The 27,607-nt window shown below is 36.8% G+C and overlaps 1 protein-coding gene across 2 annotated transcripts; it reads left to right on the plus strand.

Moving 5' to 3' along the window:
- Positions 1-27,494, plus strand: LOC139139754 (solute carrier family 23 member 1-like). 2 transcript variants are annotated; one of them, XM_070708649.1, is made up of 14 exons: positions 1-324; positions 3,168-3,288; positions 4,757-4,903; positions 5,383-5,540; positions 6,009-6,115; positions 6,386-6,447; positions 7,480-7,661; positions 10,797-10,917; positions 11,469-11,625; positions 18,386-18,639; positions 22,212-22,341; positions 22,534-22,677; positions 23,475-23,570; positions 26,733-27,494. In XM_070708649.1, the coding sequence occupies exons 2-14, from the start codon at positions 3,217-3,219 to the stop codon at positions 27,035-27,037; spliced, it is 1,935 nt and encodes a 644-aa protein (XP_070564750.1). In that variant the 5' UTR covers positions 1-324; positions 3,168-3,216; the 3' UTR covers positions 27,038-27,494. The 2 variants fall into 2 exon arrangements, with proteins under 2 accessions (XP_070564750.1, XP_070564751.1); XM_070708650.1 differs by having other exon boundaries at positions 65-148; positions 26,733-27,185.
- The last annotated feature ends 113 nt before the right edge of the window (positions 27,495-27,607 follow it).

The raw sequence follows: 27,607 nt of genomic DNA on the forward strand, positions 1-27,607 counted from the left end.
TTTATTTGATATGTACTACGCACGATCTAAGTCACGCTTTCAAAGATCGCGGGAAGATTGTCAGCTCTTTCTTATTAGTTAACATTCATTCCTCTTTCGCTAAGCACATGGGACTTTTGGACGATTCTGCCGCCAAATACATATGGTCGTAAGTGATTCTCATGTAGTTGAATATACGTGTGGATGTATATCGAATCTATCGGTGATTACTGATGTAACAGGACTGAGATACCTGAGGACTACCTTCTTGATCTTGACTTGTTATGTGAATCTTGTTGAATATACTCCGTTGATTTGTTCGTTGCAAGAGTCGTCTGTCATCAGGTAAACCAGTTCTACTCATCATTTTTGGCTGCGGTAACGCAGGTCTTTCATTATAGCTACTGAACATGTGACAGGAATGTTTATCATTGTCAGAAAATTGGAGGTGAACACAGCTGTGTTTCATGGCTAGGATCAGGAAGGTGGAAGGCGGCTGACATAGCATAATGTATAGGTCAGATTGCGGTTAGATGCTGTTCTCGATTACCAAGAAGTAAGCCATAAACAGTTCAAATATACACTAGTATAACTAAAACTATTCAAAAAGGTTACATGTTAAAAATACACTTCAAAGATGGTTTCAGACCGTCTAATGTAGTAAAAGTTAAACAAGATCTAGAACCATTTTGTTGTATTTCATTACTTTTGTCTCGAAAAAATCTAAAATTGTATGAGTTTTCCTTAAAAACCAAACAAGTAGGCCTAGTATTGGGGCAGAAGCTGCAACTGTTCTTGCAGCGGATCCGTAGCCCTACCACTCCCTTTGCTTGTTGTGTTGGCCCCACTCCCCCAACACAACACACAAAGGGAGTGGTAGGGCTACGGATCCGCAGCAACAACTGTTCATAAGTTTTTCAATATTATTATGCAGTATATCAAATACAGTTTCTTGCTGTCTGCTTACAGCATGCTGCAACACACAATATTCAGTCTGTCGACAAAAGTTTGCACATATGAATATTGGCTGATAATTGAATTAGAGTCCAGACTGAAAATCATTTGTCAATGATGCAAATGCGGGGTACATATGCACAGGTTGTGTTGGCAAGCTGAATAGGACAGTTCAACACGCCGTAGGTATATACGTAGTTAAACAAGAATGCTGTTGTATGAACTGAACAAAATTGTTGTCAAAATTATCAAAGTCAATAAATCTACTGCCCTGCTACTGTCTTTGGGCAGTGTAGCTGTCACTCAGCATAGCGATAGCGTTACAGATAGCTCTGACTATGAAGTAGCTGAAAAGAGTTATATATTAGTTATTAGGGTCATGTGACGCTTATGACACTTAAACATACATGTACACAAGATCGGGCAAGAAAGTAAAACAAGGACGACCTTGAGACTTCAAAGTTATCAGGCATTTTTGAATTCTGACATAAAAGAATAATCAAATATTTGAGAAAAAAGATGAGGGTCACCATGCTTGATTTTGTAAATTTTCACATTCTCATCGTTAACACAAAAGTAAAACTTTGTACAGAAAATAATTTTCATCAAAAATGTGTGACTAAATGGAATTGTTTCGATTTTACTAAATTTGCCATTATTACAACAAGAAGTTAAAATGTTCATTTGATGGAATATTTTTACTTCCAGTATTGTCAGTTTTGAAAAACTTATAAGTAGCACCTAAAACAGCCAAGAATTCACAACTTGCTTACTCTCTCATGATCATCATTTTGTGCTCCTCAGCAGGTGCCATTGGCCTGGCCAGATCGAGTTAGATCAACTTAAGTCGGCTTTATCAAAAAAGTCCACTGATATGTCTAAAATAGAATCAATTTAAAAATTTGCCTAATAATATGGCTCTTCAACTGCTACTAATATGTATTGTTGAATATAGTCGAGCGGAACTGCCCAATACATGCTTATTTTTTATTGTTCGCATCCCTAATAAATATGCGGCTATATGATGATAATTTGGGGGGACTTGAAAATTTTGGATCATATATTGGGGGACTTGAAATTTTTTGAGGTTATCGAGGAGGCGCAATCTGAAGAAAAACGATTCCAATCACGATTCCCCTAGCCACCGAAAGCCGTTATTTGTGAGCGTAGCCTAAAGAAGGAGGATTTCTTGCGGGAGCGTTTTGTCAGATAGTTGACAAAGCCTCGGGAAAAGGCTACTATTATTATTGCTTTCGGTCCAAACTTTTCAAGGAAATAACAAAGGAAATCTTAGGAAAATATTCCGTTAAAGTTGATAAAAATCTTTGCTTTTTTATATACTAATTATTAGCTTTTCCATATGTTTGTGCAATACACGATAACCCACGACGCATGCATATTTTCTATCAATGATACACAGCCAAAACAGTCAAAAGTTCTAATTTAATATCAGGTATCTTAAAAACAACATCCAATGAAATGATTAATACTACATCTGGCATCTTAAACACAGCATCCAGTGATAACAGGTAAATTTTATTTTATATCAGTCATCTTCAACACAGCATCCAATGATAACTGGTAATTTTATATCCGTCATCTTTAACACAGCATCAAGTGAGAACTGAAACACAATTCTAACAAAGCTTCTTGCTGACTGTTCTTGCCTGTTCGCGCCATTTTGAACTCTTCAACTTTTCTTTCACATGACCGATCACGTCTTCCATAGCCTCAAGTTTCGTGTCATTGGAGACATTGGGCTGTAACATTGCTGTTTTTGCTTAGCTCAGCGCCGAAAATTCACATTAATCAACAGTAGTCCTTCGTAAAACAAAATAGAAGACCGAAAAACGGCAACAAAACCACAGCTTGTAATGTCCTTTGAAAGTAGGCTCTGTATTCAAAATGTGTCAGCTGACCAAGTTGAAGAGTTCGAGGATCACCTGCACTGTAAGTCCGTCATAGTCAAATTAGCGTATATGTCCTTGATAGAAGTGAAAATGCTAGCCCGGTGAAAGTCGTCGTTAAAAATTAAGCTATCTTACATCATACAACCCTGCCAACTGCCGTAAGCAACACTATTGTTCTTAAAATCAATGTGATTGGTGCATTGTCTTTTAGGATGTTTGTCTTTTAATCGCGAAAGATCTCTCCCATCCATGTTTTTAGAGCCTTGGTCTTCATAGTTGTTGAATTTGATCACAGGAATGAAGATCGATTATTTTTCTTTGCAGCCGCTGTTGAATTGCTATCGCCGTGACAGGGAGAAAGCAATCGAACAAAATGGAGGAGAACGTCGATTCAAGAAACAGTCACGCTCAGACTAAGGAAGTCAACCTTGACGTTACGACACAGGTATGTGTGTGAGATGTCATATTGTCCGACAACGATGTCAGGTTCAGACATTGAATATAGTCCTTCATATGTCTCATGTTTTGTGTCTGGTTTGAAATAATGGCAAATTAAAGGAGTGGTATGACCATCAAATGATTGCACCATACCTGCTATAGACAAAACACAGAAACTCCATCATGGCGGCACTTAGGGCAGTTTATTACCGTTACCACTTCTTGAATGACGGACGATTTCAGATTTCCAAGCCTGTGGAACAATATGTCTGATCCATAAGACATGAGACTCAAGGGTTGGACCCCGCAGTCCCTTCTCTAGAATGAAGCGGTCAGATTAAGTTGACAGTTCCAGGTCTCTGTCCAGAGATATGAAGCAACTGCTGACAAAATCAGCTCTGTCAGCATTTGCCATCAGCACTGACCACACTTACTTTGTATATTGACTTTGTTAAAACACAGGCAACAGTAACAAACGACACGCCAGACATAGAAAGCAGTGACAGTAGAAACGACAATTAGCATTGCCAACAAACAGACAATTAGTGCTACCATCGTGATGTAAACAGGTCCAACCATTTTCAACTCGATGATGTCATACTTGCAGTACATTTCAGCTCAGCGTCATACCTTCATCTGTTATTTGAAATTATACAAAATAAATTGCGCACTAAACTGTTTGACAAAAGGGGCGATTTCAATTTGAAATCATTAACTTTTCCTACTTAACCAGTAATATTCCATCAGGTTATGGAGTGTACATTACACAACTCCCGAGATACTGTAAGGCTTTGATAAATATGGAAGACTTCCAAGCCAGAGACACAGCTTTCTAGTCTTAAAGCTAGTGAGACAGGGGTTTTCGAAAAGTAGGTTGGCTAAATCATTTAAGAAGTTTTATGGTAGATATGGAAATCGTTTAACAAAATATGACAAATTTTTCACTCAAGTGATGAGAGACAGTATTCCTGACTGTGACTCATAACAGTAGTTCGATCTTGACGGGTGTAGCGCGCTAGAAGGGTACGCTTACCCATTCCAGACACCTGGTACCACCACTCTTCTAGCGCTTCGAGATTGCACTATTGATTTTATCAGTGTTTTCGTTGGTTTTTTGTTTGATTGTTTCTTGGACCTGGTGAAGTACTTGCCTTAAATGATAACAATTGCTTGAATTGATTTGCTGTCATATTGCAAACCCGACACTGGTTGGTGCAACGTTGACAAGCAACAAGTGATGCTCTAATCATATGTAGATCACGGTTCAGGCCCGAATATTACCCTTAAGAGTCAGTGAACTCAAAACAGAAAAATACTTAAAAATTCATGAATAAAATAAAACCTCGACAGTCCATACTTATTTCAGCTTACATGATTTGTCGTCATAGGCTTGTGCTTATATGTGACGTAGTCTGTCTAGAATTGGATGTATATTGAATCTAAGGAAGAATTTCTGTTTCCCTATCAATGGACAGGAATTGTCGTCTGAAAGCAACGTCCTTAGAGAACGTCGAACAGCAAAAGAGGAAGCGAAGGAAATACTGGCGAATTTGAAGGGTGACATTGCCTATGGAATCACTGAAATCCCACGTTGGCATACGGCCATATTGCTAGGATTTCAGGTATTTCGAGTATTAATGTACCCAAGTTTATCGGGAAGATCTCACTTCTAGCATTATTTACATAACGGTAGACAGGCCGCCAGTCGCTTGGCTTTTTACGGCAGCAGTTGCTTGCTGGCCAAGCGTGGGCCAACGCGTTCGACTCACGATCTAAACAACAGCCTACCACTAACGCGACAGTCTGCTTATAAAGCTTCTCCCTGAATTTATTCTGTTTTGATATGTATATGCCAACGGACTTGGAGCAAGTCTACAATGACGGTTAAAAGGTTAAGAAATATCATGTATCCCATGATCAACTGATAAAAACAATGGAGAGAGTAAAGCATTTTGTGTAGAAGTCACGTGACTAGAATCGCATCTCCCACCAGCAGCACCATTCTGGTATTTTAATATGAGCTTATGAAGTGTGAGTCAATAAAATTACCGATGAATGCATAACTTGCAAATCCGCGTGTTTTTTTCCTTTTGAAAATTAGCATTACCTGACGATGTTTGGTGCAACTGTAGCCATTCCGATCTTGTTATCAGATGCGCTATGTATCGGGAAAAGTGACGTTGCTCGTAGTGAACTTATCGGCACTATATTCTTCGTGTCTGGTATGGCTACTCTACTGCAAGTACTGTTTGGCGTCAGGTATGAATTACAAAATTATACAGGCTGTCTGTCAGATAATTGTCATGCAAAGATAATTTAACTTTTGTATTTCCCGAGACAGTGTATCATAAGCGCACGTTCCTGCAATCGAATTCCGAAAAAAATAACTGAACTAAATACTACATTATATTGATAATTGCCCACTGACGATGATTACCTTCTGCCCTTGAGGTTATCAGTTGATGTAAAATCGGAATACATTGTTAAAGTGTTGAACAGTGCAATAACGGTTGATAATTTAAACCGGGTCCCAGTAAAGGCTAGAGGGCTTGACTTGTAGCTAATATTTTGTAATTTCCAAAAAGCCTCTTTGAAAGGCGATGTACGTTAAAATAAGTTGTGGTAAGATGGTTAATAATATTGCGTCTGTATGATTCTCAAAAACATACGTTTATCATAAAAGTGTAAGAATATTTCATGATATCTGTAATATTACTGCACTTCCAGATTACCCATAGTTCAAGGCGGTACATACTCCTTTTTGACTCCCTCGTTTGCATTGCTATCACTACCACAGTGGCAATGCCCAGCAGAGCCTGGACCAGAACTTGAAGGTAGGTTAAACCTTGGAGAAGCAACGAAGTCAAAAATGTGAAAAATATGTATAAAACTGTTTCAATAAGATATTGAAATCAATCGTTAAATATGAGACATTCTTCATAAACATGTTCAAGTTTTTGTTACAACTAGTCTATCATGCCTTCGATGATTCGGGTAATCATCTATGACCCATTGCTATTTATTACAAAAAATAGTTTTCTTGGTAATTGTTACCTCTGTTACGCCCTGTGTGTAAGTTTACTGTTTTGCGGTACTCGTTTCAGCAATACTGCAGAACATGACGTCATCTGAACGAACTGAACTATGGCAAGTGAGAATGAGAGAGGTACGTAGAAGGAATAATCACGATGGAGCCTAACAATTATTTTCTTCAGCACTATCGACGTTCTAGCAGGCAAAGAGTACCCAATACTGTGGTAGTTTGCCGTTGCCTGTCACAAGCCATCAGTTCAATTGAATCTATTCATTCAGAATTGTTGAAATCATACGAATGTTGCCAACGTGGTATATGAAATCACTTCAAAATTATTCGTCAGATAGGTATAAATTTATGGTTTCCAAATTCCTCAGAGATAACTGCACCTATTTATAATGTGACTGCATTATCCGCGATTTGTGGATTTGTTTTTACCCATTTTCTGTCTCACTGAAAAGAACGTCATCAATTGCTGTGATATTTGACCAACAAATTACAAGATTACCCCATTATACTTTGTTGAAGATAAACATGTATTTGTATTTTGTATTTGAGTTATTCTGATGAATATCATCTACACGAACATAGCTGACAATTGCCTCGTAAGGTCTTGGTATTCGTGAGAGATTACTCGATAAAGTTTACGTGATATTCGGACAACATTTTGAAAATTGCCACCGTATTGCTCAACACTAGAAGACCGAGTCTGCATCCAAGCAAGCCGAACGTTTTTCTCAATACTCATTCTTACTAGATTCTAGTCCACAAACTACTCGTAGCCTACAGCACAAAACACAACAATTTCATTGTGGATACGTTAGCCTAGCACGACTACAACAACTGTGCTGAATTCGCAATTAATATAAAAGCATGTCTAATATTTTCTCATTTAGGCCCTACTAACTTTTTTGATTTGCTGTGTTTGCACCTTGGTAGTAACGAACGAGTTTTATAAAGTCTGATCATTCTATATAGGCTATTGAATATTATTTTTTCAGGTAAGCTCACTCTACTACTGTTCAACTTTCGCGCTCAATTTTCCTTTGTCCGTCCTTCCCAGTATTGGTTTCTTTAATTTCACTGCATGTGTCTTGTGTTCTGCTGATAAAATCTGCTCTGAAATTGAATTAAATAGCTATAATTGTTTTTCACACTTCACAGATTCAAGGTGCCATCATGGTTGCGTCGTGTTTTCAAGTTCTCATCGGCTTCACTGGTATCATTGGTATGCTTCTACGTTTTATCGGTCCGCTAGCTATCGCTCCAACCATCGGTCTCGTCGGTTTATCTCTGTTCGGGGTAGCAGCAAACTTCGCCGGCACCCATTGGGGAATATCATCGTTGTATGTATTAAGCTAATCTCCTTGAATAGACTTACGTCATAACACACCACGTTGTTCATTAGACAGATTGAACGGAACGCGACGGGGAACAACACTAGAATTTTAAAACCAATGATTTCATACTTATCATGTGGAGTCTCCAGATCACTAGTGCCTAAATCTTAGGGAAAATGAATGTTGATTGTTTTCATAGGCCCAAAACATCAATTAGACAAAAACAAATATTCATTGTAAACACTGTTTCAATGATTATTTAACTTGACAATTTATCTATATGGATCGGGTACTTAAAATGACGAATGATTTTTCAATATGTTTTCATATTTTTTGCTTAAAAAGAGCGACACTTAAATACAAGATGCTGGGATTTCTGTATTGAGTGAAACTTACCTCATTTAGATATTCACTAGCAATACCAACATTCCATTATAAATCATGTAATCACATTGACAACTTAGAAGTGCTTGACACCATAAAACGTTGCATTGTTCACATTTTTCCTGATCAACCATAAACATACAACGGAAATCAGAGTTCGACTTCTTATTGCAGACAATAAGGGTGCGTTCACAAAAATGGTAAGCGGGGACTGGAGGAATCGCAATTTAAATCTTTTTTCAGATCTCCCCTCAATACCAACCCCATCTATATGATCAAAATTGTTAAAGTCCCCAAAATTATCATAGGGCTGCATACATTAGGAATGCACGATGAGTAAAAATATACATGTATTGCGTAGTTCTGCTGTCAGATGATTGACACTACCTCTTATCAGCAGGTTGTAGAGCCATATTCTTAAGGCAAGTTCTTGAATTGATTGATTTTTAAATGCATCAGTGGACATGTCGAATTTATCAGTCTAGGCCGACGAGTTTATTCAAATCAGGCCGGGTTAATGGAACCCCGGCGCTGAAGAGTTCCTAAATGACAATCATGAGAGAATATGCAAATTATGAATTCCTGGCTGCATTTTGCCAAATTGTGAAAACTGAGTACAGTGACCTACCGAAAAAATGATTTTTAAAAGTACAATTCATATACGACTTAGATGCTACGTATAACTGTTCTACAGAACTGACAATACTGTAAGGTTAAAATATTCCATCAAATAAACGTGTTTAACACTCAGAAATTTTTGGTGTAATAATGACAACTTTGGTAAAGAGCATGATTGGAACTGATTTGGGATAATTAAATGATGAAGTAATGTCTGTCTAATCTGGAAATGTAATCTCTCTACTTTTCTTTTTACATTACACACTTGTTTTTATGAGTAATTTGTAATATTGCAACATTCAGCTACACGGAATCGAACACTTTTGAGAAATTTTAAAAGTATGAAAATCCAATTATCCCAAATTAGTTCCTATCGTGTTCAAAAATAAATGATTACATTTAATCACATTTTTTCATTTAAATTGGAACCTTTACTGTTCAAAGTTTTACTTTGTGTTATTGTACGATGAGATGGGATAATTTCAATCATTGCATGAACTTGAAATGAATGGTTTTATATATCATTCTTAAGTGATTTTCGAGAAAAACTGACTTTTCATCGTACATTTGTAGAAAATCAAGCACGGTATCCCATCTTTTTCTATAATATTTGATTATTCTCATTTACGAGAATTCAAAAATCCCTGGAAGCTGTTAAGTCTCCTGGTCTTCCATGTGTTGCTCTCTGGCCTGATCTTGTTTCAGTGTCAATTGAGCATCCATGACCCAAGTCTTTTTCAACTACATCAGAGTCAGAGTTGGCCGTGGGCAGTAGAAGGACAGTAGCTGTATGAACTTTGTAGTTTAACAACTTCTTGTTCTACTCCCTACAGCATGTTGAGCTGTCCATTATTGAGCTTGTCAACACAGCCTTTGTATGTGTACTATGCATTTGTATCATTGACAACTTTCGGTCTGGACTCGAATTCATTATCACCAAATTTTACATATACAGGTTTTGTTGACAAACTGAATATTGTGTATTTCAACTAGTTGTAGAGAGACAACAAGAAACTGCATTTGATACATTGCATAGAAATGTTGAAAAAATTATCAACAGTTGCAGCTCTGCCCCGTTACAAGGCTAACTTGTTGTTTTGAACGAAAATTTAATGACATTCATAATTTTTTAGATTTTTTCGAGATTAAAGTTATAAAATGCGACAAAACGATTATAACTAACATTAGAGTCATTTGTGATGATATCAAAATATTGGGAACCAAAATATTTTCAGCCCCCCCCCCCCCCACCTAGGCAGAGCAAAACTTTCAGGTCCCCCATCGACTACTCCCAGAATTTTCGGATACGCCTGAATTTCTCCAGCCTCCCTTCACCACGTTTTGTAAACGCAGCCTAATTCTTGCTTACCCGTCCATGAATTTCAAAACGCTCGATATCCTGCTCGACAAAACATCCGACTTAAACACGTTTGCCTGTGGACATTACTGTGGTTAAAATTCTGTGAATATTTTAACGCAAACAGTTAAAGCACATTTACAAGCTGTCTAATACCGGTAGCTTTATAAAGAAGGCATTTCCCAGTGCAAACTTGCATGCACGCCTTTTCGTCATACACACATACATACACACATACATACACATATACATACATACATACATACATACATACATACATACATACATACATACATACATACATACATACATACATACATACATACATACATTCATACATACATGTTTGTATGCATGTTGGGGAAGTCATATTTCGTATACTTTTGGCCAATTTTGGTAGTTTTGTCACAAACATAAAGATCAAAATATCCCCTGCCGATAGGATTTACTTTACAGATCCTCTTGAACTATAAATTACGAAGAGTATATGGCCACTTATGCGCTCACCAATCTTTTCGGCCCTCTACGTGAAATGGATCTATCTAATTATGAAATTTTCAAAAAATATAGCTTTAATAGCAGTTTGCCTGCTACTGAAGTACAACAAAAAGTCAGACAGCCAACATATGTGAGAGTGTGGTATTTGTACACACGGTGTTTACACAATCTTAAAATGTCAGTTGAACTTTTTCAGTCAGCCATTCCGCTAATTTCAATGAACAGTTGTATCTCCTTTTTCTTCTCCTCCTTTCACAATGTTATCTCCTGTCTTCTCTAAACAGGACGATGGTTCTTATTATTGCTTTTTCTCAGTATTTGAAGAATATCAATATTCCTTGTCTTGGATGGTCCAAGGAGAAAGGCTGTAGCGCTGTATGGTATCAAATCTTCAAACTTTTCCCGGTATGTCAAAGCAAGTGGTTTTCACATCTATTTTCCGTCCATCATGAACACGGAAACACTATTTTTCCGGTGTACATATATGTAAAATACATTTATTTGTACAAGTTGTATTTTTATGTCGATTGATTGATGATTTTAATAACTTTTGTTTTATGGTATGCGTTGACAAGCTGATCGAGATTGCGATCTGAATCTCGATTGTGCAATACTACATAGCCAATGGCATGTTGTAACAGTTCATAGGGAAAAAAGGCATTACACATGTTTGAAGAAAGCGATGATTATCAAACGTAATATTACTACCAGTATTATCCACTGCTTTTACTACCACAACTACCGTCATTTATCATGTTCATGGTAACATCACGAAACGCTTAGCTCGTGCAAAATATGTTTGGAAATAATTTCAGTTTGAATAGTTCAAGATCATGCTGTCAAAAACATTTTTATCATAATCTACAGCCAGTTTCTATTATTATACTTTCTCTCATTGTTCTTATTGCGTTCTTCCCCTCGACATTTGAAGCTAATTAAAAAACGATATTTTCCAGGTCATTCTAGCAATTCTGTTGTCATGGCTTCTATGCTACATATTGACCATAACCGATGCTATACCAGACGATGATTCTAGATATGGGTACCCTGGCAGAACCGATACGAAGGGAAATGTATTGGAAGAATCGGATTGGTTTAGATTTCCTTACCCTGGTAAGAGTTCACGTGTCTTGGTTGACAATGTAGTGACATCAGAATGTCAACATAATCGCATTCAGTGTTTATTGAAAGTGTGTCGGTATTTTGAATTCACGTTTAACTACTGAGCTTAAACTTCAACTGCGTATATCGTGGTCTGAGCAAATCATTCTTCATATGGTTCAAGTCAATTATAGGTGTAATCTCAGTGGCATATTTCAGTGAAAATAGCATCAAATGATCCCCCTCTGCTGTTTACATAAACACAACTAGCCGCAAAATGTTATGGGGTACTGTTGCTTATAGTTACTGCCAGTGTGGCCCCAATCTTTAATTTGAGGAGGAGGGTTTTTTTGTGTTAGGTAGAGGACAAATTTAGGGAGCTTTCAATTCACAACGAAGTATTGAAATTACAAACTTACTGAGGAAAGATGACGCCACATATTGCACATTCCAATTTTATAACGAATGCAAAATCTCATTACGTTAGAAACTTTTTACGACAATTTTATGAGAATTGCAGTATAAATATATTCACTATAGATAGCGCAGATGACAGGTCCAAACTGATCCAATAAGCTTCCACTGGCATTGTATGCGTATATCTCTATCCATCGATCTATGTATAGGATAAAGCCCGAGTACGAGGGCTCTTCTGGTATATAAAGTCCAACCCAACGATAAAATGTCGAGGCCGCAGGCCGAGATATTTTATCGCAGGGTTGGACTTTATATACCAGAAGAGCCCGAGTACGAGGGTTTTATCCGACTTAAAAACTATCGCCCCTTACTGATATATTTTCGTTTTCAATGTGTTTACGTCAACCGTCCCCTTTGTCAATGTAACATGTTTAGGATATGAATTAAAACTTTTATTTGTGAAATAGCCTTCCAATGTAATGGAACATCCTATATAGGCGAGCGGCAGACTCACCTATTTTTCACACTTAATGTACCCACCTTACATACGGCCACATCATACGTCATTTGAAAGCTTATTATCTCTACTTCAAGAATATTGACGATGTGGAGCTGCCAAGTAGGGCCATACCTCCCTAATTTGCATAATTCACACGGGTATTCAATTTGCATAAATGCGATATAAAATTAGAAATTTCATTGTTAACTACTCTAAACATACTTTTAAACTATCGAGTGATATATCAAATGAAAGGTATTTGCCTGTAAATACAACATGGATATTCAAAGATATATTTAAATTAATGTCACTGAAATATTTTCCATATTTATTGTAAAAAAATTATTTTCCCCTTTTGAATAACAATATTTTAAAAAATTTAACACATACAGCCACATCAAACAGCCACATCATTCGTCATTTGAAAGCTTATTATCTCTCCTTTATGAAAATGGACAATGTTGAGCTGTTTAGAGGGCCATAGCCCCTAATTTACATAATTTACATGGGGGCCCAATTTTGCATAAATGCGATGTAAAATTATAAATTTACTGTGACTTCTCTAAACATACTTTTAAACTATCGAGTGATATATCAAATTGAAGGTATTTGCATGTAGAATACAACTATGATATCCAAAGACATATTTAAATTGATTCCATTGAAGAATTTTCATATTTATATTGAAAAAATATTTTCCATTTTTGAATAACAATATTTTAAAAATTTTAATGCATACAGCCACATCATACAGCCACATTATACGTCATTTGAAAGTTTATTATCTACTCTTCAAGAAAATTGACAATGTTGAGCTGTCAAGTGCGGTCATAGCTCCTAATTTGCATAATTCACATGGGTACGCACATTACAGAAATTTGATATAAAATTAGGAATTTATTCACTAATCTATGCATACTTTAAACTATCAAGTGATATATCAAATGAAAGGTATTTGCATGTACAATACAAAATATATACCCAAAGAGATATTAAAAATGATTTGTTGAATTCTTTTCATAATTATATCGAAAAATATATTTTCCCCTTTTGAATAACGAGATTTAAATAATTTTTACACATACAACTACATCATACAGCCACATTATACGTCAGTTGAAAGCCTATTGCCTCTGATTCATGAAAATTGACGATATGCAGCTGCAAAATACAGCCGTAATTCTTTAATTTGCATAATGCACACGGATACCTAATTGCATGAGTCCGATATAAAAATATAAAAATCCATTGTTATGTAGTCTTCACTTACCTTTCAACTATCGAGTGATATATCAAATGAAAGGTATTGGCATGTAGAATAGAAATATGAATTCAAAACACGTATCTTAAATATTCTTATTGAATATTTTTATTCAAATAGCGATATCTTGACTTATTTTTAATATGCATAAAATTGTGTAGTAATAGGAATAATGCCGCACTATGCAAAATAAGAATAAAATATATACAAAATAAGAATAATTTAGCAACACACAAAACAAATATCGCTCTGACTGAGATTCAGAGACAATGTATGACTTTCATTGGAATCCAGCACGAGCTTGATAAATTCATATCAAACATAAAAAATGCATCCTACTCTGAAATGTTGAAAGCTCTACTCAAAAAATCACATCTTTAGACCTCATTATCTGTGAAGGTCATCGATGCATCAAATTATCATTCTCGACTTAAGAACACACACGCACAATCAACAGATACCAGATTCAGTTTATGCAATCAAACGGCACTATTCAAGGATTTGTGAAAGGCGAAATATTACAATACATAAGAACAATTATGCCAAAACAATACGATACAAAATGCAAGATTTTTTGAGATGAAAGTAATCAAGTATAAATAAAGAGTAAAAGTAATTCTAGATCTTGTTTGATTATTACTAACTTTAGAACAATCGGATGACATTTAACTGTTATTCGATTTTCATTGAATTGCCTTCGAAACCTTGGAATCGCAAAAAGTAAAAGGGAACCAAAACATTTTCAGGTCCCCTATAGGCAGATCAAAACTTTCAAGTTTTCCCCTACTATTCCTCAAAATTTCGATTCCATCCCGAATTCCTCCGCCCCTCACCATCATTATTTGTGAATGTAGTCTAATTACATACATATGAAACAGAAATATAAGCGTTACACCTATGCCAAACAAAACCTACAACAGCTCGATCTCCGATTCACTTGAGCATCCAAAAACACAACAAGACAGAAATAGTAGACATTCTATAGCTTCCTTACTTGAAAAAACTTAACTTCAGTGAAACAACGTGGTCAAATAGTGCGCACGTTTCACCAACCGAAAATGAATCAACTCTATTCTCGAAAGGTAGCATCAAAGGATTGCAGTGTTACAGTAGTCTTTCCACTCCAGTGCGGGTTCAGGGCAGGATACGTAGATTAGGGGTACGTCTCGCTGCAAATCAACACTTTACACAAAACTGCCAAACATAACATACACAAAATTCAAACAAGAATAAGACATGAACGATGTGTGGAGTTTGCTTTCTCTTATTACATGTCACCAGTTGTGCCTGCTGTCAAATTAATCTTCCATGCACAAGGCAGCTATAACTGTGGCAACCCTTTTACTCATGACAAAACTGTTTAAGAAGAGGATGATGAATTTGTAGAATTACTAGATGAACTGGAAATGCATGACACTGTATCGGCATGAATGACTTGGATCACGAATTTATTATGCCATAACTTTGACTACAGCTTACTCTCACATATTGCTTCGGCTACAGAGTTACTTTTCAACAACTATACTAGTGTCATTGGGGATCTTTCTTTATGTTTGGACTTAATAGTAATTGGTGAATTTTCCCACACATCTTTAGGAAAAAATGTCGGCGTTCAAATCATTAACCATATATGTTAAAAATATAGTCAGAAGTAGTTAAACAGTTTAAATTCACTCGGATGGAAATAAGTACAGCAATGGTGTAAAGTAACGTCATGCAAGTGCAAGCAATAGATCATTATGGGTTCTCTATGATTGTGTCATATGAATGATGAAGATATGACATCAGCAGGATTAGTTTATAACAATTAATATACAGCAAAGAAAAAACATAATCAAAATCTCCTAGGTGCACCGTGTTCATCAGTTATTTACCAAGGCGACTGTTTCGGGGATTTGAAAACAATACAGTCAACTGCCTTGGTTCCCAAGCAGTACTGATCAGGTGCCACCTGGTATATATATATATATATATATATATATATATATATATATATATATATATATATATATATATATATATATATATATATATATATATATATATATATATATATATATATATATATTATATATATAAAAATATTGCTGTGAAACCAATTTAAATATATCTTTCGATATCTATTTCATATTCTACATGCAAACACCTTCGTTTTGATATGTCACTCGATAGTTTAAAGGTATGTTTAGTGTAGTGAACAATGAATATGTAATTTATATTGCATGGATGCAAATTGGATACCCTTGTAAATTATGCAAATTAGGGGCTATGGCCGTACTTGACAATTCAACATGTCCATTTTCATATAGAAGAGATAATATGCTTTCAAATGATGTATGATGTAGCTGTATGTTTGGCTGTATGTGTTAAAATGTTTACAATTTTGATATTCAAGAGAAGAAAATATAATTTTCAATGTAAATATGAAAATATTTCAGTGAAATAAATTTAAACATGTCTTTGGATATCAAAGTTGTATTCTACATGGAAATTCCATTCATTTGATATATCACTCGATAGTTTAAAAGTATGTTTACAGTAGTTAACAGTGAATTTTCTAATTTTATATTGCACTTATGCAAATTGGGTACCCGTGTGAATTATGCAAATTTGGAGGTTATGGCCCAATGCGGTAGCTCCAAATTGTCAATTTTCTTAAAGTAGAGATAATAAGCTTTCAAATGATGTATGATGTGGCTGTGTGCTGTGGCTGTATGTGTTAACATTTTTAAAATATTGTTATTCAAAAGGGGAAAATATTGTTTTCCATACAAACATGAAAATATTTCAGTGAAATCAATTTTAATATCTCTTTGAATATCCATTTTGTATTCTACATGGAAAGGCCTTTCATTTGATATATCACTCGATAGTTTAAACGTATCGTTAGAGAAGTTATCAATAAATGTCAAATATTATATCACATTTATGCAAATTGGGTACCCTTGTTAATTATGCAAATTAGAAGGTTGTGGCCCTACTTGGCAGCTCCACATCGTCAATTTTCTTAAAGTAGAGATAATAAGCTTTCAAATGACGTATGATATGGCCGTATGTAAGGTGGGTACATTAAACTCCTAAAATAAGGCCCTTTGTGGATTCGCCGCTCGCCTAATAAATGCCCTAGGGCACATTATATAAATGCCCTAGGGCACAGCAGATTTTGTGTTGCAGCTGGTTTCAGCTGTGTTACCAAATTTGAATTTTAAAACGTACCAGATGTCTACAGAATATGACATGTTCACTTTTGATTGGACAGTACTTTACTATGGCGCTGTCATTCGTTTCTGGAATTTGGTGACCAAGGCTTTACGAGTAAATAAAACACCCTGCATTGAGCACTCTGATTGGTCAATCAACAGTAGATAGTTTTTAACTATAGATAGAAGTACTTGTGCATATAACAAATATACCATTGGAATTTCATCCAAAAATGTCGATTGACAATACACAGGTGTCTATTGAGCAAAACATCAACAATCCCCCCCCCCCATTAGAACTACCATCGTCAGTGCATTTGAAATATGTTTGACACTGATATGACTGCAATATTGGATTAAATGTGCATACGTGAACAAAAATACCATAATGGAATTTCATCCAAAAATATCAACGCACAACACATCACACAAGGACCCTAGAGCTTTATATGGCTTGATCATAAATGTAATACTGTTTTTGAAAAAGCAAGAGTAAGGCTTGTAAACGTGAGAAATTATCATCAAATTTCAAAGAATAAGCTTTCAGAGGACAGACATAATGATGTGAACATAGTGTAACAAGGGAAGTTCGTGTTTCAATACAAAGGTATTTACATCAGTTAGATGAATTTAATAAGCCTGAATGTATTTTGTCACAGACCATTGGCTAACTTCGAAATAACCCGATCATAGTGAACTATTCTGTCATTTCTCATACCTACTTCTAAACAGTCAAGGTTAGTGAAGTTCGTCAGTGGTGCACACAAATGCAAACTATTGTTTTCTGGGATTTTCAAGACACGCCCTTAAACACCCAGACTTATTCTGACCCACTGTACACCATTTTCCTCTTCTGCTTCAGTCATTACTTGTCTTTCACATTGACCGATTTAGGCAAGGAGTCCCAATCTAAGATAGCTGACCACTGTTATAACAAAGTTGGCGGTTCTGTCAATGTCATAAGCGCATTCAAACTTTCAATTTGGAGCATGTGGAGGGTCATGTTTACAAATCCTAAAATAGGTCACAATTTAGAAAGGAATATTGGAGTGAGTGGTTTGGTTCACATTTAACAAGGTGAAGATCTATTACGTCAGCGGTCGTTCAGGTTTCAGAGGTTTTGACGTTCTCGTCAGCAAGCGTTGTGTTTTCTCTCAACGATTCCTCATAGGAGTCAGTATTGGAGTGGTGCGTTCATCTCTTGCCCCTAAGTCACGCTAGGTTACAACGATGCATGCTGGAGAACAAGTTACCTCCAAGCCATATCTGGTTGATTCACCTTTTCCTAAAATAGTGCTATTATCCCTAAATGTTATGGTTTTCATAAGCTCAAAGTATTGTGGAATATGATTGGTAGTGTGGTTCATGAAGAAACACGTACTCTTATTATTTCAGTTCAGTGGGGAATACCAACAGTCAGCGCAGCTGGTGTCTTTGGAATGCTGGCGGGAGTATTGGCGTCATTGATAGAATCCATCGGCGATTACTATGCCTGCGCCAGATTGTCCGGAGCGCCACCACCGCCCACTCATGCCATTAATCGCGGTATCGGCATGGAAGGTATCGCCTGTGTTTTGGCGGGACTTTGGGGTACTGGTAACGGTACTACTTCATACAGTGAAAACATCGGTGCAATCGGCATTACAAAGGTAAACGACACTGCAAGCTTCGGTTGTTTGTCATAGTTACAACACTACAAACGTCAATGGCATTTGTTCTCGAGAATCATTCTATGTAATAAAGCATCCATTTTATGCAAATTTTACCCCAGGGAGGGCATTATCTAGATAATGCCCCGGTCGGGGGCATATTTAGATATTGCCCTGCACCAGAGCAAACATAGAACAAAACACACGTAAACGACAGTATGACAGGTGCATGATAATATGCTACTTTAATAATTCATCTATTAATTACATGATCATTGTTTTGTCATTTTTAAAGAAAACACCCATTTTCTGGGAGAACAGCTTCCACCTTTACGTAATTGAGTAAACCACCTTTCGCGTCGACGGCTTCATTTACTCCACCTTCACAATCTACCTCGTCGCTCGTCTTCGTCGTTTGATTGCTGTCTTTGTGGTCAGATGTCTTCGGTATTTTCGGTGCATTTCCCTGGAGCACCTTGCTCACTTCAAACTGCTGCTCAATACTGGTACGCTGTAATTGTACAGAGAATATCGCCATATGAACGTTATATTACTTGGGATTTCGATTCTGTGCAGTGATACTGTATACATTAATTTTCTTTAATTGTTTGACATACAATTTGACATTTAGCAGTAGGTTGTTCGGTACTGTCATTATTCACCAATGTTACTTGTTCTTGCACAGTACCAGCGTTACAGGCTACTTGGCTCAATGTTTGTTAGCATTCCGTTTTGTGTGATTAACAGTTTACCTTGTAGGATCTGATGGCACAGCTTTGGTGACCTGTTTTTTCGGCAATAAGCTGCTCATCTATTCCATCACTATATAGACGTGTGGCGGCAGCTGCCCTCAAACTGTGGTTTGTGTAAAAACATGATATTCCAGCGTTCTCGCATAGTCTCCCTACTGTTTTCGCAATTGTATTTTTTCCAATTAGCGTAGTTGAATACCAACAATCTGTGTATCTTCCTGGCTGGCTGCAGATAGTAGGGTGACCGGACGATTTTTAAACTTAAATTTTTTGCCAAAATCTTGATGGCACCTGTTGAAAGTGTTGGTACAAAGTCCAAATCTGAAAAAAATAATTTGACTAATTAGCATGATCAAAATTTGGCAGCCTCTGGAAAATCAAAGTTTCCAAATTCTTTCCCTGAGTTATGAGACAATATGACCAAAAATCGGATCAAATATTGTTAAAATGGCTCAAAGGTGACTAACTGTACAATAATGAGTCTGGTGAAAGGTGTATTGATAGTTTCCAAATTATTTCTGTGAGAATATTGTATGGGTTGATGAGTCCCAGTGAAGGAAAATGGAAGATTGTCCTCACGCTGACCTTTGTGTTTACAGTATCATGGATACAAGCCATTGTTTCTAGTCAGAGACAGGTGCGCATCGGTGAAAAAGCACATTGTTCAAGTACGAGACTATTGCGAACTTTACTTCCCTGCTTTGGAAAAACCATGGGCGCTAATTTGCGCTGCGTAGCTTAGCTGTTTTAGAGCACAAAACAAGTAGAAAAATATCTAAGGTACAATTTGCCCGCATGGCTATTCCTTCCCTCCTGGAAAATGATGCCAAAAGTCATAACCGTTTCAAATTAAAAATTTCGTCAGCAGTTTCTCGGAAGAAAAAAAGACCTTTTAGGAAATTTTTGCACTCATCTTTACTTCCTAGTCTTCACAACCTTCACTGTGAAATGCAAGTGTTTCCGTTCACGCGATCTCTCATAGTGACCTATTGCGTGCGAGTAGACGACTTCCATGATGGCGTCCCGTCTGACATTTGTTGACAAAATGTGTTCATAAACTTCAAGATTTTCACGTCATTACCATGTTCATAGACATGAATGTGCACAACTGTTGCATACTTAAGGTGAATTTGTACAATTTATCACTACCTGGGTCCCCCTTTATGCCTTCGATTTCGAGCATTCACCCTCAGAAAACTTGTGTCAGCCCCATCGTAGGGAATAGGAGGGCCTCTCGTCCGGTCACCCTACAGATAGTATATGTCTTTGGGGCGATCTGGGGGACTACACAAGATAGTTATTATTCACTACATGGCGAAATCAGAAGTAATTACGCAGGTTTATAATATTAATGACATTGAACAAGAACTTACCAAAGTTTGTTGTACAAACGGACGATGCATCTTTCTTTGTTGTCGTTTTCAAATGCCGTGGTAATCTTTCACTGCACTTTCCTACATGCCAAGCCGCCACGGAGTTTTCGACACATCCCCTGTGTACTCGAGATAGTTTTAACCCACAGATTTGCAAAACTTTTGTACTATTTGACCGGGACGTAAATTTCTATGCTCTTGACCCCCTTGCAAGGCAAAATGTATACCAAACAAGACTACCTGGGCGTCCACTAAAGTTTGCGGTGTATAGTCCCCTATCAATTTCTGCTCCCAGAGTTTGTCCTTGTCGGCCAGTGACAAAACTTCGGCTTGGCGTTTTTGTATGCCAATACCCATGCTACTTCTAGTTTTCATGACACAGTCTGAACTATCCTGGAGCTGTTTAAAGGCAGAATCATTTGATTTAAAAAGCGGTAGCATTTACCTTGAACAGATAAGTGATTTTGTAAACTCATGACTAATTCATAAAATGGTTTGGCCAGGATATTCACTGCCAAACTTCTTCGTCATTTCGAAAACAAAACGCGATAACGCATAATTCAACTCATCTTTGGTCATTTCTTCTAGCTCTGGATTGATTACACTAATATTTAAAGAATTGTCCTGTGCCAGCTTATTTCTTTCACTTCGCCAAAATTTAAAGGTATTCACAGCCCAATTGTTTTTATACAGAATACTTTTTGGAATTCTTTCGAGTGCCAATTTTTGTATTTCAGCATCACTTTTTATGTTTAAACGAGAGGAACCACAAACACTATTGGGTACATTAGAAGGTGTCGGCTCGGTATGAGCGAGCGGGGCGGACTTTCGCAAACCTGGTGGAATTGCAGTTTCTTACAAAGCAGACTCTTCTAACGTTTTCTCGTTAGGAAGTTCATCGAAGTCCTGGAACAGCCAGTCATCCGAGTTGCTGGCGTCTTCTTGCTTGTCAGGTTCTATTCTGAATGAATTTTGCGTAATAAATAACTCGACGGTTGTCGTTATCTGACATGATGTTTTAACCTCGAACGCCGTGAAGTGAATGACGTGGCATGTAGAAATCTGTTAGGTGTTCGCATCGCTTTATGGTTAGCACGTGACAACGCTCAACCAATAAGAATAAATGAATACAGGTGTACATGTTAAGGTCATTGATTGGCTGACACACGAGCGCTAAGCAGTTTCTGATTGGCTAATATTTGCACCAGGTGTTGTTGACGTGTTGTAAGCCGGATAATGTCACTCGTGTCTTGCAATCGTTGAGATACTGACCTACACTCGGGCCTACGGCCCTCGTGTCGGTCAGTATCTCAACGATTGCACTCCACTCGTGCATTATCCTGTACATAAAGTTTGATGCCTTTTGCATACATAAAATCTTGCCTAATACTAGTCTGTGGCCATTTGAGAGTGAAATCAATCAGAGTTTGTACAATTGCTGTTCCAGGTGGGCAGTCGGTTTGTTATTGTAATTGGCGCTCTTATCATGATGATTTTTGGGATGTGTGGTAAGTTTGGCGCCCTATTTGTGGCCATACCGGACCCTGTTATTGGAGGAGTTTTCAGTGTAATGTTCGGTAAGTTTTGATTGATTTCTCAGATAAGGTACACACGCATAGATATGATAGAAAGTTACTTTTATTATGTCACTAACTTGGTGCTCAACACTAGAACACTAAATCTCACTACGATTTTGTGGTAATATTCATTTTGATGGAACGACGATTTGGCTTTACTTAATCTTATCTGAGAAAAGTTTTCCGTTTCAGGTATGATAACAGCCGTTGGTATTTCTAATTTACAATTCGTCGATCTGAATTCATCAAGAAATTTATTCATCGTTGGATTTTCGTTCTTCATGGGATTGGTAATTCCAAACTGGCTGAATGCAAATCAAGGAATCATATCCACAGGTACTTGTTCAACAAACCGTCGGATTCTATCGTTTTATCTTTCGCTTCCAGGATACGTATTGGGCCCCTGCAAACAATGAATCATTCTCGCGAGCCAGAGCAATAATTTCCGCTCCGCTGACCTACGCAAAAACAGGTAGCGATAAGCTGTTGCCGTAAAGAGGCGCGTGGTTTACAACGATGACAATGAATTATCTTCAAACAAGCTAGTTAATTGGTAACCCTATTAAAGTGCGTAATCTGAAAGTTTAGATATTGGCAAATAATGTTATTTATATTTTGTAATCCTTGTTTACATAAAACAATGAATTTGAATAACTTCTAGCAATCGGTTTTTACTTTCGCTTGCACCGAACGCTGTCGAAATTTCACGATAAAGTAAAAACATAATGAACTCGAGAAGCGTGTCTAGGATATTCTGTTCACATTCTTTTTGTTTCATATTCTATTCACATTCTTTTTGTTTCACACACTCTTAAAAGTGTTAGACCGAGGATCTATCACCAACCAAAAAATTGTAACCTCATAAAATGATCTAGAAACTCAAACAAAAAAAAACCGCAAACACACTTAACAAGATTGATTAGGAATTTTTGATCACACAAACTTCAGTCTTAATGGATAACATGATTTTAGAAACGTACAGCCACTGTCTCTCAGATCAACCCTTGAATTGATTCATTGCATCCAATGACAAGCGCTAGAGTATGCATTCAAACTTAATGTCTGGTATTCGATAAAACACAGCAGTACCATTACACAGTCGCTAACTGCTTTTCATCAATCATCACTTGTAGGAAATCAGGAAGTGGACCAAATAATTACAGTGTTACTAAGTACCAGTATGTTTGTTGGAGGTCTTTTAGGATTCATCCTCGACAACACTATCCCTGGTAAGTATAGATAATTGACATTTTAAAGAAAGTAATTGGCATTTTCTGATTTTCTACCCAGCTTAATACATTTCGTTGTTAAAGATTTTGATGAGCTTCCCCTTATAAAGTTGCAGAAAGTTGTATCATCGTCATCATCATCATCATCATCATCACCACCACCACTACCTTCTTCTTCGAGTGGCTTAAGGTATCACCACAATCATTGTTGAAATTGTTAAAATCAATAAAATGGCTTCTCATTCAGGTGTGCGTTATCGACCCGGACCATATAAACCTGTCTTGAGCATTCCCTTGACAAGGTAAAATTCAACAGATCAACAAATATAGGATCACGTGCAAACGTAAAGCATTGTATTGCAAGTCAGAATATCGCCATGAAGTATATTTCCTGAATTTTTGTCTTTCATGTCAGTAGATGGATCACGTGACTTCAAATGGAAGCAAAATAGATATCAGATGTGAAGTGAATGTGCTCAAGTGGTTTACACAGAACATTCAGATATCTGTCATATAATTATATATAGCCAGTTTCATCAACTTTCACAAGTATCCTTGGAATTAGGTCACCAATTACGGAACGTCATTTAATGTGCAAATGAGTTGTTTATTAACTTGACACGGGTCAATGATTCATGAGACAATTAGATCTATATAAGATCAACATCTGTAGAACGTTTCATCAACTTTAATCCCGTAATTTCGGAGTAATATCCCTGATTTCAAAGGTCATAAAATATACAAATGAGCTATTTATTAATTTGACACTGCTCAGTGCTTCACGCGACAGTTAGATATTTATCAGATAAATATCTGTAGCAGGTTTCATCAAATTTAGTGCCATAATTTCAGACCTATATCACTAATTATAAAGTTCATTAAATATGTAATTGAAACCCTAATTAATTTCACACCACTAAATGCTTTACAACACAGCCAGATATCTGTCGGATCAGTATCTGCGGCAGATTTCATCAAATCTGGTGTAATTATTCTGGAGTTATATTATAGGGTTATTCACAAAATACGGCCCTGTATGGGCGAGTCCAATACGTCACTCACTGAGCCCTCATCCATACAGGGCCGTATTTTGTGTATAACCCTATTATTATACACCTTCCTCCATTAATCGTCCGTATAAACTAATTCTATGGTAAATTTTGAGGGATGCGGCACGCATATGAGTGGAGTGGAACGCGCGCTATCTACTGCTCCGTAGTACAAGTCCCTTGCGTTGGCACGAAGCCAATTAATTTTCAGTGCAGTAAAAGCAAACTTCGCTGAATGTTTTCAATTTAATTAGTTTTTTTTAAATAAAAATCAATTGCATTTAGACTCAGTTTGGTGTTTAGCGTGTTTTAAACCTTATACTACGAATACATTTTGGTGGAAGTTGTTATTATGTCTATAACTCACCGTAAAATAGTTTGTTTACATCCGATAATCGCTAGGCCATAGTTCAAACAGGCGCGTCGCGCGTCTCCCGTATTCGGGACTCCACGTACTATACAAAATATGGAAAGTTATTGGACGGTCAAACTCCCATAGGTTACGGCAGTAGGTGTATAATACCAAATACAAACACTTCACAAAATATGCAAATGAGCTATTTATTAATTTGACACTGCTCAGTGCTTCAAGCGACAATGAGATATTTATCAGATTAACATGTGTAACAGGTTTCATTAAATTTGGTGCCATAATTTCAGGCTTATATCACTAATTACAAAGTTCATTAAATATGCAAATGAACCCTTAATTAACTTCACACGACTAAATGCTTTACAACACAGCCAGATATCTGTCCGGATCATTTGGTAAATATTTCGGAGTTATATGACTAATTACAAAACTTCATAAAATATGCAAATGAGCTACTTATTAACTTGACACTGCCCTATGTTTCTCACAATAAGACATCTATTAGATCAATATTTGTAGCAGGTATCATCAAATTTGGTGTAGGAATTTCGGAGTTTTATCACTAATTACAAAAGTTCATTAAATATGCAAATAAACGGATAATTGACATGACACTCACAGTATCATCAAAGTGTTCTGGAATTTTCATCTGTGAAAAGTTTCATGAAATTTTGTCCAGTTTTATGTATGGTGACACTGTCATTACTGTCTCCATAGGAAACCATTATATTAAAAAAATGATATTTCATTTCTTCATTAATATGCAAGCCACACCAACCAGAATATAATCAGTTCTTGCCATTAGCATATGGTACCCGTCTACAAAATCTGACTTGAATCCGTTGAGGCGTTTTTGAGTTATCTTATAAACAGACAGATAGACAGACAGACAGACTCACATACACATGCACAGACTGGACAGACAGACAGACATCGCTATGACATTAGCTCACGTGTGTAAACACGTGACCTACAAACCGAAGTACTTCAATTTTTTGTTTTTCGTTCCTACTCATGTACGTTTTTTGAGATTTCCAAGAAAAAAAAACAGGTATTTTGAATAGTACTTTATTGCATTAACTTTAAATTTATGGATAAACGCACAACTTTCCTCTTAAGGGAAGAACATCGTTACATGGGATTCATGCACTCATCACTGCAAACCGTTGCCATACAGAACCCTACGAAAATCATCGAACCATATCTGCTGTCCTTGAAATACTATGGCGATAGGCACACATACCTCAATATGGTATAAGCAGCATTTGCAAACATGGCAGTTAGAATTATGATAAACGATGCAATATTGATACCTTGCCATATTTTCGGTAAAAGTATTATGATCAACTAAAGTTTTCTATGACGACCCATTCAAATCAAGAGAAATCTCTCGCTTTTTACAAATAATCTGGAATCCATCATTCCCGGAAAAGATTTCCGGTATTTCAAACATTTTTTGATGCTACTGCCGAGTGTTACAGAGAATACGAAATCCAACTCAACGTGGTGTTTTCTTGAGGCCAGCCACGTTGTGATGACGTCCTGGTTTACCACGCCCTTTGAAGACTGCACACAATAGCTGGTCTTCCATGAAAACATTATGATACCTTACACGTTCAGAATGTCCATTTCAAAAGCGTAAAATTCCCAAGCTCCTGATTCAAACCCATCGAATCTAAGTAAACGCCCATTGATATCTGTTTAGCTTATGCTTCAAGCATATTTTCTCTGTCACGTCAGGCACTCAACAAGAAAGAGGACTAGCTCAGTGGAGACGTATGTTTGGTGAATCTGAAGACAATGATGACGAAGAACACACACAAGCAGTGAGACACGAGGTCATGAAATGTTACGAATTTCCTTTCGGCAACAGCTTAGTCCACAAGTGGAAATCTGTCACGTCTTATATTCCGTTCTGTCCGACCTTCATCGAATTCAGTTGTTCGTGCAGGAAGAAAAAAGAAGGTCTGGACAACAATGACATTGACGCTGTTGACGGAATGTACCTGCATTCAGTCGATACCGGAGATGAAAAAGCCACTTAAACGCCAGAACCAGGCGACAATCCTGATGCGCTAGAGTAGTTTTATAGAAAATAGAACTATGTTGTTCGTATGCATTATTAACAATTTTTCATATACGAACCTATGTATCGATTTGGAAATATTCAATAATAAATGTATTATCTTGGGTTCATTATATATAGTTAGCATTTCAGAGTTGGTAAGAATGTGTTCATTCCATGAGTGCATTGCTTCAAACTACGAGGTAGCGGAAATACCACTTACAGTCACATTTCTCATGAACACAAAAGGGCTGAGATGGGTGCATGATGAATGCCTTTGAATATCATTAACGTTGACTAAAATTTGTTATATCAGCAATAAAATTGTGAACTGTATTTTCATCAACATGAAGCACGTCAGATAGTCTGACTTTCTGTCAACTTTACACTTCTCGAAACCACCGACCAGAAATCGTCAATCTGTAATTCTTAGCTATGCCCTTTTCAATTAGACTGAAAGATTCCGTCGCGTGCGGGCGCTCCGGCGCACTGCGACCTACGACCCTTTCACGCGACGGAATCTTTCAGTCTACTTTTCAATATGATTTGT

Source organism: Ptychodera flava, chromosome 9 (assembly GCF_041260155.1).
Source record: "Ptychodera flava strain L36383 chromosome 9, AS_Pfla_20210202, whole genome shotgun sequence".
NCBI lineage: Eukaryota > Metazoa > Hemichordata > Enteropneusta > Ptychoderidae > Ptychodera > Ptychodera flava.